Genomic DNA, 15,503 nt, shown 5'->3' with positions numbered 1-15,503 from the left:
TTTTTAAAAAAAAAAAAAAAAACCCACAAAAAAACAGAAGGGTTATTAAATAAAGTAACTATATGTTCTTGCAAGCGGTGGGCAAATTGGATAAAGACAGCATTTTTGAGGGTGTCGGGTCCTGAATTGCATATAAATGATCCCTTCCTGAAAGTAAAACTGGATAATGGTTTTAATAAGTGATTTCGAACAATCACTAACGCAATATCCCCCCCTCCCCCACAAAAGTCAGACTGACATCCTTTGTTTAATAGAAAAGCCCTGATGTTCTGGATGGTGAGTAGTTTGTGCTGGTAATACACATAATTAGGACAGACAAATACTGGACCAGTACCGCAGTCTGCTCTCCTCTGTAGAATGTCGGCTAGCATGCACCTGCTGAATGTTTTCTTCTAAGTAATGCCACTTGGCCAGAAGCCTAATGAAGCTTTGTGGTCTTTTAATCCGGCCTACAGAGAGCTTTTCTATCACCGCCATGCTTAGAGATTGAATGTTTAGTACTGCTAAACCATAGAATGCCGGCAGAGGATAGCCAAGCAACAGGTTAAACCACAGGTAATTCTACATCTCCCCCATCACATAGAAACCCTCGTCAGGCCTGACTGGCACAGTGAAAGGAAGATATCGCTTTCTAGGAAACATAACTGAGCTCAAGAGAAAATGTTTACGGTTTTACATAGTGAGGCCAGAATCAGAAGGGTTTTCACAGGGCCCCTGGCAAAAAACTGTATTCACCGGTTACTTGGATTCTGTGCATTAAAACCCGATTTATTTTCCAGCACCATTTCAAATAAATTAAGGGCTTGTTCACACCGAGCGCGTTCCAGGAGCAGAGCAGTTACAGACCGGATCAAAACTGCGACCATTGTATTCCAATGGTATTTTGGGCTCTAGTTCACACCGCAGCGTTCAGTTCCAGAGCATGTAAAAAAACTGCAGCAAGCCCTATTTGACCTGCTCTGGAACGCATGCAAACGCATCAAAAACGCATGCAAACGCCCTGGAATGCACTGAAAGCCCATTTAAACTAAAACGAAAAAAAAAACACAATTTTTTTTCTTCCAAAAACGGCCCGGAATGCATCAAAAACGCGGTATAACACTGCACTGCGTGTGCAGAAACTCGTGCAGATCTGGTCTGCATTTGATGTGAACACGCCCTAATGGTATTCATGTGGATTTAGCTATCCGGAGAGATAGAACCACAGAGCAGGTAGGCTTTGACCCCCGGCCCCCCTTACCTACCACCACATGGCAAAGCAATAGGTCTTCCTTCCTACATGCGAACTCATTTTACTCTTCACAATGAGCTCTGAGAGATACCTGGTACTGCCTGGTATAAAGAGCTGTTGACTTATTTCCTTTCACCCATGTGACATCCCGGTGCTTGGTAACTGGCTGCCTAGACACTTATAAGGGACAGCAAGAGAGGCACCAGCCTAGGGTTGCCACCTTTTCTTCAAGTGAAACCCGAACACTCTAGTGACGCGCAGACATTTTTTCTTGGGCTATAGAGTCGCAGCTTATTCATATGTAAATAGCGACGCCCATTCATATGTAAATATCACAGTTGAGACTATATTTAGTGGGGGGGCCAGTAGCCCCTATCTTAATTTTGGATGCCCCTGTCTGCCTGACATCATGTGTCCGGGTTTCTGCTGCCATGAAACCCGGACACAGCATTCAAAACCCGAACTGTCCGGGTCAATCCTGGACAGGTGGCAACCCTACACCAGCCCTGGGTAGGTTCCAAATTATAACTTGGTGCTTAACGGCGATAACTCTGCTTTTAATTGTTTACCAGACCAGCTATGTAAAGCTGGGGGGGCAGCAGTTAAAGTGAACCGGTTGCTTTAAATATGTCATCATTACAATGGCTGCCACTGCTGGCCTACTCAAAATGTATGGTGCTTGGATGCCAGGCTGATGCTCGAGCCTCAAAACATTGGGTCACTGATCTAAAAACAGTCATGCAGCAAGTACATCTAGAACTGATATGCATACAGGTTCCAGCAAACTTGACTCAAAGTACTGAAACCAGAGAATCAAAATAGTCAGGTCATTAGTATTTTTGGAAGGATGTGAGTAAGAGGAGCATCCACATTTCTATCATGGCAGGCTTCCTTTAAATTAGTAGGGTCCAGGAGTAATGGTTTTTCCCTAAGTGAGTGATCAGGCAACGTAGGGAAGAGTTTGGCAGTTCCGGTGTGGGACTTAAAGGCCACCTAAAGCAGGAGAGGGAAAGAGATCAGCCATAACATTATGACCACCGTCTAATATTGTGTAGCTTCCAATTTTGCCACCAAAACAGCCCTGGAGGCATGGGCCCCACTAGACCTCTGCAGGGGTATGCTGTGGTATCTGGCACCAAGCTGTCAGTAGCAAATCCTTTCAGTCCTGTAAGTGGTGAGGTGGGGCCTTCATGAATCAGGCTTGTTTCTCCAGCACATTACCCAGATCCTCGATTGGATTGAGATCTGAAGAATATGAAGGCCATGTCAAAACTTGTTGTTGTGTTCCTCAAACCATTCTTGACCCATTTTTGCAAAGTGGCACTGAGCATTATCCTGCTGAAATAGGTCACTTCCAATAGGAAATACCATTTCCATGACTATACATGGTCAGCAACAATGTTTAGGTAAGTGGTACATGTCAAAGTAACATTAACATGAATGGCAGGACCCAAGGTTTCCCAGCAGAACATTGCCCAAAGTGCATCCTGGTGCCATCTCTGCCCCAGGTAAGTGAAACACACACACACCTGGCCATCCACATGATGTAAAAGAAAACATGATTCATCAGATCAGGCCACCTTCTTGCATTGCTCCATGGTCTAGTTCTGATGCTCACGTGCCCATTGTAGGAACTATTGGCGGTGGGCACCCTGACCGGTCTACAGCTACGCAGCCCCATATGCAAACTGCAATGCACTGTGTGTTCAGACACCTTTCTATGGGACCGAGCATTAACTTGTTTTTAGCAATCTGAACTACAGTAGCTCTTCTATTGGATGAGACTACACGGGTCAGCCCCATGTGCATCAATGAAACTTGGCTGCCCATGACCCTGTTGCCGGTTCCCCGTTTTTTCTTCTTTGGACCACTTTTGGTAGATCCACCGCAGACTGGGAACAACCCACAAGAGCTGCACATTTGCAGTTGCTCTGACCCAGTCATGTAGCAATCACAATTTAGCACTTGTCAAAGCAGCTCAAACCCTTACACTTGCCCATTTTTTCTGCGTCCAACACATCAACTTCTGGGGGTGGGGGGAAATATTCACTTGCTTCCTTAATATATCCCAGCCACTTCCAGGTGCCATTGTAACTAAATAATCAATGTTATTCACTTCACCTCTTAGTGGTCAATGTTATGGCTGATCGGTGTATAGCAAGTGTGTGTCCTGTGTATGTACTCTGAAGGTCCCATTTAGGTCTGTTGCATGTGTTCTCTTTTTGTTGTGGGATTAAAGAAAACAATGGTTTCACAATGCCAGTAAATCATTTTTAGTTTCATGCCCCCAGTCGGATATAATTATGAGATCATTTTATTTTTGACTTCCAAAGTTCACATAGTTTACAAAGTATACATCAAAGCTGAGACATCCAAGAGGAAAGGGTGTGATGTCTGCTTATTATTCAGACAGTAAAAGTCAAGTAAAGCAATGGTTTTAGGGGTATTATCATTATCAGATTTTTTTTTTCCTTAAAGGAAACCTGTCATGTGTGAAATATGTTGGCCACCATTGCTGATCTCTACTTTTTATTGAACATTTTCGGTTATACAAAACAAAAAGGAAACAGTGTCGATCAACAGATCAGGTTGAACTCTCCTTTTTGAAAGAACTAGTTGTCTGGCTGTCATGCTGATCATTAAGCTTCGATATCTTGAGTCACTGACCCAGTACACAAGTATAGATATAAGGGTTTTGATTTTTCTGTGACTTTAATTTGCTACTTGCATGCTGCTCGCCAGGGAGACAGGGAAATTTAATCCAGCATCATATTTTCTGAAGGAGACCAGCAATGGCATCCTAATTTTTGTGCTACCCAAAGATATCACATAGCAATCAGAGCAATCACCGGAAACCTGAGTATTGCTGTTTATGGATATGGAGGGGAGGGGGGGATTGGGGGAGCAGGACACCCCTAGTTACCTTGTGGACAATGATGGCATAAAAAATCCAATACAGCCAATTTCTAGAAACATTCCCTCCCCAAACCCCCAATGCTTATTTGACCGGGGATGGCTATGGAGATCTGGTGCTGTAGACATCAGGATTGTCTAGTTGGATTTGACAACTATTGTTTCATATCTATGTGTATTTTGGGCCTATTTTTTTAATCTCCAATATATCTGTAAATTTTCTATACAGATTTAATAATGTTTCAAATATTTGCATACTTCACCAAACTTTTACATTGACCTGTGGCATCCTGTTGGTTTACTGTGCCGGATCAGGAAAAGGTGAACCATGGTCAACCTGAATTTTAGAGCTTTTAGGATTTTGTACCTAGGCATTGCACTTGTCTATCTACCTATTTACATACATGCATACATACAATGCTCAGCCATAATGTTATGACCACTGACAGGTGAAGTGAATAAATTGATGATCTCATTACAATGGCCCCTGGATGTGGGTGGGAATCATTAGGCAGCAAATTAGCATTTTGTCCCACTGAGCATGCATATCACTTGCCACATTCCATTCTATAGCTGGAGCCGTACCTTCCTGGGTGGCCATAAATACGGGCCTGACATAAAAACGAATGGGCCAAGCTGTGAGCATGCACAGTAGGAGTTGGATGCAGGCAGGACATTTTTCTGCAAAGGCTATCTGGTATTAGAGTGGGCAGCACAGTGAGGAACTCAGGAGTGGACTAAAGGTAAGTACTTTGGTAGGAGGCTACAGCTCAAGTGGGGTGGGGAGAACATTTAAAGGACAACTTCACTAAAAGTAGAGTTGCCCTTTAAGATCAAGCAAAAATTATCTGAGACACTGTTTCTTTGCATAGCTGATCAGTACCTAAACAACAGCTTGTCTGACAGTTAAAACTTTACATACAATCAATCGATATCTGAACCAGCTTATGGATGGGTTTCCATTACAAAGCTTTCAATCCTTTTTTTTAGTAGCAAGGCAGTGTGTTTTCTGCACTAAAATCCATTTTGAATCAATTTGTTTGGTTGCATCAACCAGTTGATCAAATGATCATATTGAGATGTGTGTAGCCACTATAACACAACTAGACTAGACTTTAGGTCCACTTTCAAAGAAAAATAAAATCTCAGAGTTCTAATAAAGTAACTTAATTATTAATAATGTTTATTGAGTAACTTCACAGGCGTCATGTTATTGCTTTTGAAATATTAACTGTTACAATTCAGAAGGGGGGACAAGGCAGATGTTGGAGCTCAGCAGTTTTTGCATAGCTTAGCCAGCTATTCGGGCACTCCGAGTCTCCCCCTTCCCTTTTGTACTACATCAAGCTGCAGCCAGTAATCAGAGTTGACAATCCTTTTCTGAATGGCACAAGCCCTTTCACACGCACACAATACATGTGAGGAGGGAGCTGCTTGTAATCATGCCATATGGCCAAGCCGAGCCTGATGTCACAAACTGAATCACATCAGTGTCTAAGCCCACAGCCAGACTGATGGACTGGGCTAAATCAGGCACACACCAATCACTCCACCGTTTCACCCTTTGCCTCTTTCTAAATGAGGCATTACAGGCAATTCTACTGGTTTGCAAAGGCAAACACATTCAGTGACAGCAATTACGTCCAAGGCCTGCCCCTAAAGACTTCATTACTGTTGTTAAATGGGAATAGAATAACTGATAAAAGGTCAAAAAGTAACTATTCAAAAGCACAGGTTTCATATACAATGGGTGGTACGTACCAGACAGCCAGGGCTTGCTTAAGTCAGTTTCCTGTCAGTTTCAGGATGACAGCGGCTCTGTGCGTGGCAGAGCGGGAGATCGGTAAATATCATTGATATTTACCGATCCTCCCTGTGAGAAGGACAAACACTGGAGCGATCGTCCGATCGCTCCAGTGTTTGTAAATAACTGGGGACACATAGTACTATGTGTCCCCAGTTATGAATGAACAGCATGTGATTTACATCGCAGCCTGTTCATTCAAGATTTCACCAATGGGGAGAAGCACTCAGTATAGAGGCTCCTCCCCATTCAGAAACAGCTGATAGTAAGTATTTGAATGGGAAGCCTCTGTACTGAGAGCTTCCCATTCATTGAGTGCTGAGGCTGTAGAAAAAGAAATGGAGGATTTGGTGTCCTCAATTTCTTTTCTATTTTAAAAGGGAAATATATTTCCCCGAAGCCCCCCCCCCAACAGTACAAAATAAATAATACAAAAATAAAAAATTATGAAAAAAAATAAAAAATTTAAAAAAGATTTTAAAAAAGTGAAAACAGCCCCCCCTTCCCCCCCTCCCCACACACACACACACATATTATTAGACATTATTGCGAAGACTAAAAATTAATTTGAGATGAAATAAACGAAAACTAAAAAAGTTTTCATTTGTTTCATCAAACAAAACACTTTTTTATGCTAGTTTGGATTCAGCCATTGGCGTGTTCTGGAGGCCGGGCGCATGACGTCATATAACACTGCACGTGTTGGGCGCGTCGCCATCTTGGTATACACCAAGATGGTGGGGCCAATATCGGCGTGTGACGTCACCTGACGCCAGGCATGCATGGCGTCATGTAACGTTATGCTCCCTGCCTCCAAGATAGTGGCACGCATTCACAGAACATGCCGGTGGCCAACATGGCCGCCGCACATTCTCAAACAAATTATTATGCACCTGAATATATTTTTCGTATATTCGGACATATAGTAATTCATTAATTTTACATGTAGTCCAGGTTTTGTGTTCTGTTTTCTATTTTTACTTTACTAGATACACTTACTTGAAAAAAGGGATCGGCATGACAACCTGACACTTTATTTTTATAGACTCTATTGTAGTTTGACATTTATTGTTTACCTTCTGTTGTTTTATTTGATAAGAATACTTATATTGTGCTACAAGTTTAATACCTTTGAATAAAAGTTTTATTTTTATCATACTTTTTAATATGTTTCTTTGCGGCTTAACAAAATAAGAGTCTTTAATTGGTGCGGATATTGGGGAAAATGGGTGTGGTTACGGGGGTGTGGCCACTAAAGGGTGTGGTCACTGAGGGGCGCTGTAAAGCTTTCTCGCACAGGGCGCCTAAAGGCCTAAGGCCGGCCCTGGCTGTGATCAGTGGATTATGGGTGCAATGTTATGGCTGCTGAAGATTCTCCCTCTCATCTACTGTCTGTACATTCAGTAACATGGACATGAAAAAGTGTCTATAGACTGGAAGTGTGGTGACGTCACCGATCTTACGTTCCATTAAGAACTACAAGTTTCTCTGTCACAGTGGCAGATGGGACTTGTAATTTCTCCATTCACAGATGCTGTCAAAGGATCTGTGAATGGATAATGCAGCCACGTGGGTGGAAAATCGTCAGATTAAAACCCAGCGATTCAGGTAAGTGGAGAGGCAGCGATGTGACCATGTTTGATACCCTGAATACTGGTGTAAACAGGGGAAAAAAAAAAGGTATACCTTAAAGGAGAACTATGGGGTCAGGGCTTTTCCCCATAGTTCTCCTTAGGGTAATGTGGGGACACAAACTAGCGTCCTCCCGTCACCCTAAGCTCAGTATACCCCAAGCTACAGCTCGCGGTATACTGAGACGCCGGCGCGGATCCCGACATCGATGTCGAGATCCGCCCAGCTGCGTGAGTGACAGCTGGCTCTGCCTATCTAGAGGCAGAGCCAGCTGTACCCGCCCCCTCCCCCGTCCGTTCCGCCAGTCAGCGCTGGAGGATCGGAGCGGGGAGGGGGGAATCCATCCCCTCCCCTGTCACGGCAGAGAGCCGTGACAGGATCGAGAAGTGAGCGAACACCGGCATGTGTTCGCTCACCTCCCGATCTACTGAGCCGACCTGTGACAGTCTCATTGTCACAGGTCGGCTAGAACTATGAGGTGAGTGAAAAGCACTCACCTCATAGTTCTCCTTTAAAGAAGACAGCAAAAGAGAGACTCTGACTGGACGCTGGAGAAGCAAAGGGGCTTTTGATATATACACCATACAACGCCCCCCCCCCATCCTTAGGAGCTCTTTCAAAAAGCCTTTCTTATTTGCCCGAAGCAGCCAGATTACTCTATCCTTCCATTGCAATATGGGATATGGAAAGGAAAGATTTGGTTTCTATGGGCAACAAAAGGTGGCACACAACCCTATAGGGCTCATTAAAAAATTCAACAGAACAGCCAGGGGGCCAAAAAGTTGTAACCCCACTCTGTCAAAACCTAAGAAAAAAAAGTCTAACACAGAGGGTACCATCAAAGAAAACTGCATGCAAGAGTGAAGGATAAATGGATAGAGACACTTTTGAAGATATATGCAATTCTTGGCTCATTTTTTCCAAGTCCAGCCTGACTCCACTTCTCCTGCCTCCTAAACATCCCCATTGGTCCGTCAATGTGATTGGTGCCCGCAGTTAATACCAGAAAGAGCCAGAAGGCAGGAGCATTACAGGCAATCTTGATTTCTACAGGAAAAGTTGAGAATTGCACACAGCCTTAGCTGCCTTTATCTCTTGATTTGATGACCAGTTTGATAACGGGGGGAACCTCTGCTTTTTCATTATAATCAATTTACCATCGCCCAGGTTTGAGATAGGCTTGCTTCATAATGTGACTGGAGTTTTTAAACATATTGGTTGTTTAAACTAGGCAATATCCTCTTAAAATAGGGAGCTGCCAAAATTCCTAAGGCCTAACCAATAACACTTGTACCCAATTTATTTGTCCTAAATTTGTACCTCTCTGTTGACCTTTAAAAACTAGGCTGTCTGTGACCACCACTGTATCAACTGGCAGCACAATAACAAAGCAGATGAAAATACCATTATGGAGATTCATGGGGATTCAGAAGCGTAGGTATTAGGGCTGCAACCAACTAATCGATAATTCATTTATAATAGTTGTCAACTATTCTCCATTATTAATTAGTTGGTTGGATCCTCTAGCTCTCCTCCACACTGGGAGGAGGGCACAGCAAACAGTGGGTGGCTGCAATAGCCATCCTGCTATTTGCGATTGCAATTTGAAATGGCCAATAGCAGGGTGGCTATTGCACCCACCCTCTACCTGCTGTATTTACATTCAGAATATTGCCACTGGCAGCTGCCATTCCCTGGCTGAAGCTATTCAAGTGGCATGTGCTTATAATACATTAAAAAATAAAACCTGCACATACACAGTGTGATTGCCTGCACTGGAACGCACGGTACCGCAATGCTGTGCATTCCAGTGCAGTGCGATGGCAAAAAATTGTGTATGCAGTTTAATTCTGAACGTTATATTTGTAACACTGTATTTGTCCTTTTTTCTATTTTATTTTAAATTAAGGATGGTATTTATTTAAATTTTGTATCTGAATAAAATCGGGGGGAAAAAAAGCCCTATTATTTATACTCAAAATGTTTCAGATAAAAAGGTGATAATATTGAGAAAACATTTTATAACAAAAAACTGGTTGTAACACCCAAATAAGTGGCAGTGCGGTCATCAGCACTCTTCCAGCCAGATATTGTTGGTTAGATGGGATAGCATGGTGCAATCCGGTATACAACAATATGTGACACATCTCAATCTCCTAAGTATGAGAAAGTACATTTTGTATCTGGCTATTTGGCCTTAATATTTAAAGAAAATATCTGCCTGACTACCATTTTGCCTCAGTTAGGGTTAGCTAGGTGAAGGTAAAAAGTTCTGATGAATGGCTATAACAAAAAGAACAACAAACCAACAAAATGTGCTATATTTTCATACTACATGCAACAGGATAAGCAACACAAAGCTCCACTACACCTCCTAGGAGAGGGGTAGGCAAACTCAAGCGCTTCAGCTGTGGTGCAGCCCCAGGCATAACTCCCAGAGGCAGATGCATGATGGATTCATAGTTTCACCACAGCTGGAGGGCTGGAGTTTGCCTACCCCAGTCCTAGGAGAATAAAATAACACAAGCATGTCTTGCCATGAAAGCAACATAGCCATATGGAGCATTTCTGGTGTATTAAACCCACAACTGTCCAACTGACTCAATTATACCGAGCTCAATGTTTAGGAATCAGCAACAGCAAACCTATGCCCATTCCCTGAACATGAAATTTAAAATGAGGATGTAAACATGAATTGCAAAAGACCAACTAGGGTAGGCTCATACAGAGACAGGCAACACAACAGTTTCCACACATGGAGAAAAGGTTTGGGAGAAACTCCAGGCAAAAAGCTGAATACACAGTCAAACACATTTACTGTTAATGGAGTACTAATTCTGTACAGCTAATCTCGACTTTAACATGAACCCGGCCTAAAGCATTTATAACATTGCTGCAGAGCCTGAAAGTACCTGCGTTAAAGTGACACTAAACTCAGGAGTTCAAGCCTAAAAATGCATTCAAGTACCCTATTAGCAAAAATGTATCTTATTTGTGTATCACTCGGCTATAGAGCCTCAAATAATCTCTGAATTAGTGCTGACACTGTCCTTCCTTCTGGAGGGGGGCTACTTTTGTGCCCCATGGTCCCTGTGTGTGTTGTAAAGTAGCCACCACTCCAAGCTCGCTCCCGGGATGGACTACAATCTCACTTTTCGTTTACTAATTTGTATTGAGCTTGTAGTCCATCACAGGTGCCAGCTTTGAGCAGTGACTACTTTACAACACACACAGGGACCATGGGGCACAAAAGTAGCCCCCCTCCATTAAGAAGGACAGTGTCAGCACCGATTCAGAGATGATTTGAGGATCTACAGCCGAGTGATACACAAATAAGATACTATTCCGTTAATAGTTAAGGCACTTGAATGCATTTTTAAGATTTATTTCCACAGTTTAGTGTCACCTTAAGTCTACCAATCAGTCCATGAATTCCTGTGAAGCCAATTCTATCCTACAACCATTCTGTAAAATTACAAGAACACGCCCCACTCCTTCCTGGTGCTAAGCCATGCCCCCGGTCATTCAGCTCTTAAATGCCAGAATTCCAGTGAGCAGCTTTTGCTCTGACATCTGATGGGCAGTGTTTAGATGCTGCAATTCAGCAATTCAATATTTTAGACCAGGTCAAAGTTATTTTAGGAAAGAGAAGTCCCTTACCGAGAGCCAATCACATCAAACAGGTGCTTCCAGCGGTCGTTCACTTTATTCAGCTTGTTTTCAATTTCCGTTGACCGGGCCTTGTTGCTGGCTATGATCAGCTGCTCTCCAATTTGTTTCAAGTGCAGCTTATTTTCACTGAAGAGATTAATTTCTTCCATGCAGTCCTAATAATAGAAATACATAAAGTTGTGAAAAGCACCTAGAAAACATTGGATGCAAATTATTACTGTTCCACAGCAGTGCCATTTCTGCTGCCGACTATTGTGCTGGATCACATCTTAACTATTACAATCACTTATTTTAGATCGGTTTTGATTTTATCATCCATGGCACCCTTTGCATGCAAAATATCGAGGAAACCCAGTCTAAAATACAAAATCTATCAACGTAAAAATGTAGATGTGGTCCCTTAAAAATCCACCCCAGACCCTTGTCCAAGACAGTGGTCTAGTATAGAATAAGGGGGTCCCCACACACAAAGTGAAACAAAAAAGGGGTTTACATCATTTAAGTAAAAGTACTCCATCACAGGAGTGAGCTTGGAGCGGTGGCTACTTTACAACACACACAGGGACCATGAGGAATAAAAGTAGCCCCCCAGAAGGAAGGACAGTGTCAGCACCAATTCAGAGAGGATTTGGGGATTTACAGCCAAGTGATACACAAATAAGATACAGTTCTGTTAATAGTTATATGACTTGAATGCATTTTTAAGATTTTGCTCCTGCTGCAGTCAAGTTATACTTATAGATCCTGTCCCCAAGCCTGTCAGGCGAATCAGCAGACTGATGAGCTCACCTGTCACTCTGCTCTCTCCTATCAGCATGCCCCTTGTGAGCACATGAGCACTGCGGCACAACTGCCTGGCACTTCTTCTACAGTTCTGCTGTATATTTAACTGTAAGATGCTCTTATCAGGTCGAATTCAGGTACTAACACTGCTTGCATTTAAAAAACAAATGTAACAATGAATACAGAGGTGAATTCATTTGTATCTATTATATCTTTCCATCGCGTTTTGCTTTACCAGTGTACCAACTGCCATGCAGATAGCAATAGCTGCTGTAGTCATCAATGATACTTACTAAAACAGGAGTCAACCACAGTAATAAATATAAACAAGTAAAAAATATAATTTTCCAACATGTATAAAACACGGCAGAATTTAGGCTGCACTGTGGCTTTTCTCCCTAAATAAAAATGGATTTGTACCGGAGATTTAATATAGCCCCTGCCAGATTCACCGCTTGGCTGTAAAATATTTATAGTCTCGCATAATAATTGTTAGAACTGCAGGAAATGTTTTTGTTAACAACTTTGTGGATGGAGCCCCTGAAATGACCTCTTCCTATATAAAAAAAAAAAAACAACTTACACCACATGTTCTATCTCAACTGACGGAAGTCATTTCCTGTTTCCAGGAAATATAGAATTGTGCATGTAAGAAGTCATATCCTATGGGAATGCAAATATACACAGCCAACGTTACTGGAGACAATATGCGGATTCAAATACCGACGAGCAATGTAATCTGTGACCGTTTACCTTCTGCAACTTCTCAATCATTTCCTCAATGTTCACATCAGCATTCTGGAGGACTTTACTCTCCATCTGTGTCAGCCAATCACACAGCTCTTTGTTCTTCTCATTGAATACATTCCAGGCGTTCAGCCGATCCTCTATCTCCTGCTTTCTCATAGACACCTATATAGGGCAGGAAAATAAGGACAGTCAGCAGCTTTACATCTTGGGAATGCCAGGACAAGATAAAAGCATATGCAGTGCATTTATACAATACAAGGACATTTCCTCATCTTTTATCACTTTAAATGCAAGTACAGAAAATACTTGTTGCTGTGCCAGAAATGCACTCAGTCCTGTTCTGCGCTGACAACGCACAACATTTAGGTGGAATGAGTGGTGTCAGCTCTGCCCAGCTGTCTTTTGATGAGGTTTCTGCTAGTAACACCACTTCCTATTTTACTGTCTCACAATTAGTAACTCCGTCATCAGTCTAAACTCCTTCAGTTGGTCATAAGGCCGCCAGTCAGGTCTACCATATAGGCAGCCAAATGGCCTACTGAAGGAGCTCACATGACACCCTAAATCAGGAAGTGAGGTTACTGGCAGGATCTCCAGGTAAGAAACTTTGCAGTATATAAAAAAAAAAACAATATGGTTAAGAAAACTGTATACACTGTATACACTGAGGGTTACCAGTGTTTTTAACACCTCCTCCTCAATGGCAGTTAGCACAGGACAATTCCAGTTCCACGCACTGCCATTGCAAAGTGTTGGCCACGTCACCTGGGGAGGTGCATGAATCTGCATAGCATCAGTGGAAGTGATACCTGGACCCCACCTCCCACTCTAATAAGTCCTTTCACCTCTGATGTTGTCACAGGGAATAAGAAGAGGACTTCAAAGCTCCATGGAAGCCACCCCTAAATGCAGTAAGCAGGATTTAGAATATACCTGCACAGCACCGAGGAGTCATGGTAGCCTGAAATCTGCATTGTGTGATGATGGAAATGCAGAGTATGGTCTAATCTAGTTAACGTTTCCAAGAACAGTAATTGCTTGAGGTAAGTCGAGCTTCTGCTTAGATCACCAATGCCCCATGTGTAGACCCAGTTTGTTCATCACAGGTCTCTGGTAAATTGTTGTGATATCTTAATGTGTGTTGTGTTAAGTCAACAAATTGCAACAAAAAAACACATCTGCACCATTTTTCCAACGTGGAATGAATGTAAATGCAACACACATATATACCAGCGTGTTACTTCTTATTACCGTAACACATTTGTGTAGATGGGGCCTCAGGAACACAGGCAGTAGATAGCTGTACACCAAGATCACTCTACTGCAGGGTTGGACTAATCCCAGGAGCCAGGTCACCAATGCTCCTTACAAATTACAGCTATGGAAAGGAATCACCAGCACTCACAGGATGTGATATTCTTGTTAATTTTTATTGAACATGTGTCACAATCAAACCAACGTTTCGGGGCCATGCAGGGTCCCTTCCTCAAGGCGACATAGTGACAGTCACATCCTGTAAGTGCTTGTGATTCCTTTCATCCGTATTTGAAGATACATGGCACCATCACTTCAGGCACCGCTAGTCAGAAAGAGAAAGGTCTACAGAGCCGTATGGAGTGCAGGTGACAAACCACAACACTTAAGAAGCGGATGCCTAACTTTTGAGGTTCTCTCTAGTTGTTGTCAATGGAGCTGCCTCCTAAAAAAAATCCTGCTGGCTCCTGAATTCTATATTCATTTGTCCACCCCTAAGCTAGTGAGTCAATTTATTAGAAAGAAAGTACATAAAAACAGCAGAAATAAAGAGTGCTCCACAGCTCAGTACAGATATCTGTCTTCTTCTGATGTCCCTAAACCATCCATCCTCATGTGAACCACATCCACAGAAGACACATTTATTAGAAATTAACTCCTGCACCATGATACTTTGTCCTCAGGCCTCCATCCAAGTGCTGCTCTCTAATACACTTTGACTGGCAGGGGTTTTCCGCATGTGCACCCAGGTTAATCCATGTAACCAGCTTGCCTTCATTTATCCATTGATCACTGCTAAGGAGGCTGATTACTGTAAATGGAGCAAGGGAAAGAAATGTTCTCCCATAGCAACAAGACCACTACTGAAAATAAGAAGCATCCATTTGTTGCTATAGGCAACAGATCTATCTTCCAGATTTCAGAAGTCCGTCTCAGTGGGTTGTCAAAGCTCCATGCAATTTTTCCAGCAAACTGCGCACACTTGTCAGACGTTTTAAAGCACGCACACGCATGTGCCCACTTGTTTTCCATGCACTTCCATAAAATTTACAGCATTTATTGAGGGCCTGTTCACGCTACATCTATGGTGTGAACTGAGCACATTTGTTCAGACATGTTTAGTGGTGTGCAGAAAAATGGAGCTCAATGGACATGGTGCGAACAAATCCTTAGGGCTTATTCGCAACATGTCCCGACCAGGTCTGGATGCGTTTCTGCAAAGGTGGTGCAGTGCATTTTTGATGCGTTTGTTATGCACTCCAGTGCATTGTGTGGGCTTTCAAGTGCATTCCAGGGCAGCTGCATACATTTTTGATGCATTTACATGTATTTTGGTGCATTCCAGACCAGAAAAAAATAGTGCATGTAGCATCCCCCCCACCGGAACGGACTGCAGACATGCCATAAGAATACATTGGGATGCATTTCAGGTGCGGACAAAAAAACACAAACATTTTGGTCAGG

At 42.7% G+C, this 15,503-nt stretch overlaps 1 protein-coding gene across 1 annotated transcript in view; it reads right to left on the bottom strand.

Annotated features, from left to right (window-relative positions):
• Window positions 1-15,503, bottom strand: part of SYNE2 (spectrin repeat containing nuclear envelope protein 2) — a 272,106-nt gene that overhangs the window by 32,718 nt on the left and 223,885 nt on the right. The window contains exons 97-98 of the mRNA XM_018556025.1: window positions 12,789-12,947; window positions 11,241-11,407 (exon numbers count right to left, since the gene is read on the bottom strand). Of these exons, the coding sequence (XP_018411527.1) occupies window positions 11,241-11,407; window positions 12,789-12,947 (326 nt within the window). The remainder of the gene's footprint in view (window positions 1-11,240; window positions 11,408-12,788; window positions 12,948-15,503) is intronic.

Source organism: Nanorana parkeri, unplaced genomic scaffold (genome assembly GCF_000935625.1).
Source record: "Nanorana parkeri isolate BGI_ZX_2015 unplaced genomic scaffold, ASM93562v1 scaffold12, whole genome shotgun sequence".
NCBI lineage: Eukaryota > Metazoa > Chordata > Amphibia > Anura > Dicroglossidae > Nanorana > Nanorana parkeri.
The sequence above is the reverse complement of the archived record's forward strand: the minus strand, read 5'-3'. Positions and strand labels throughout refer to the sequence as shown.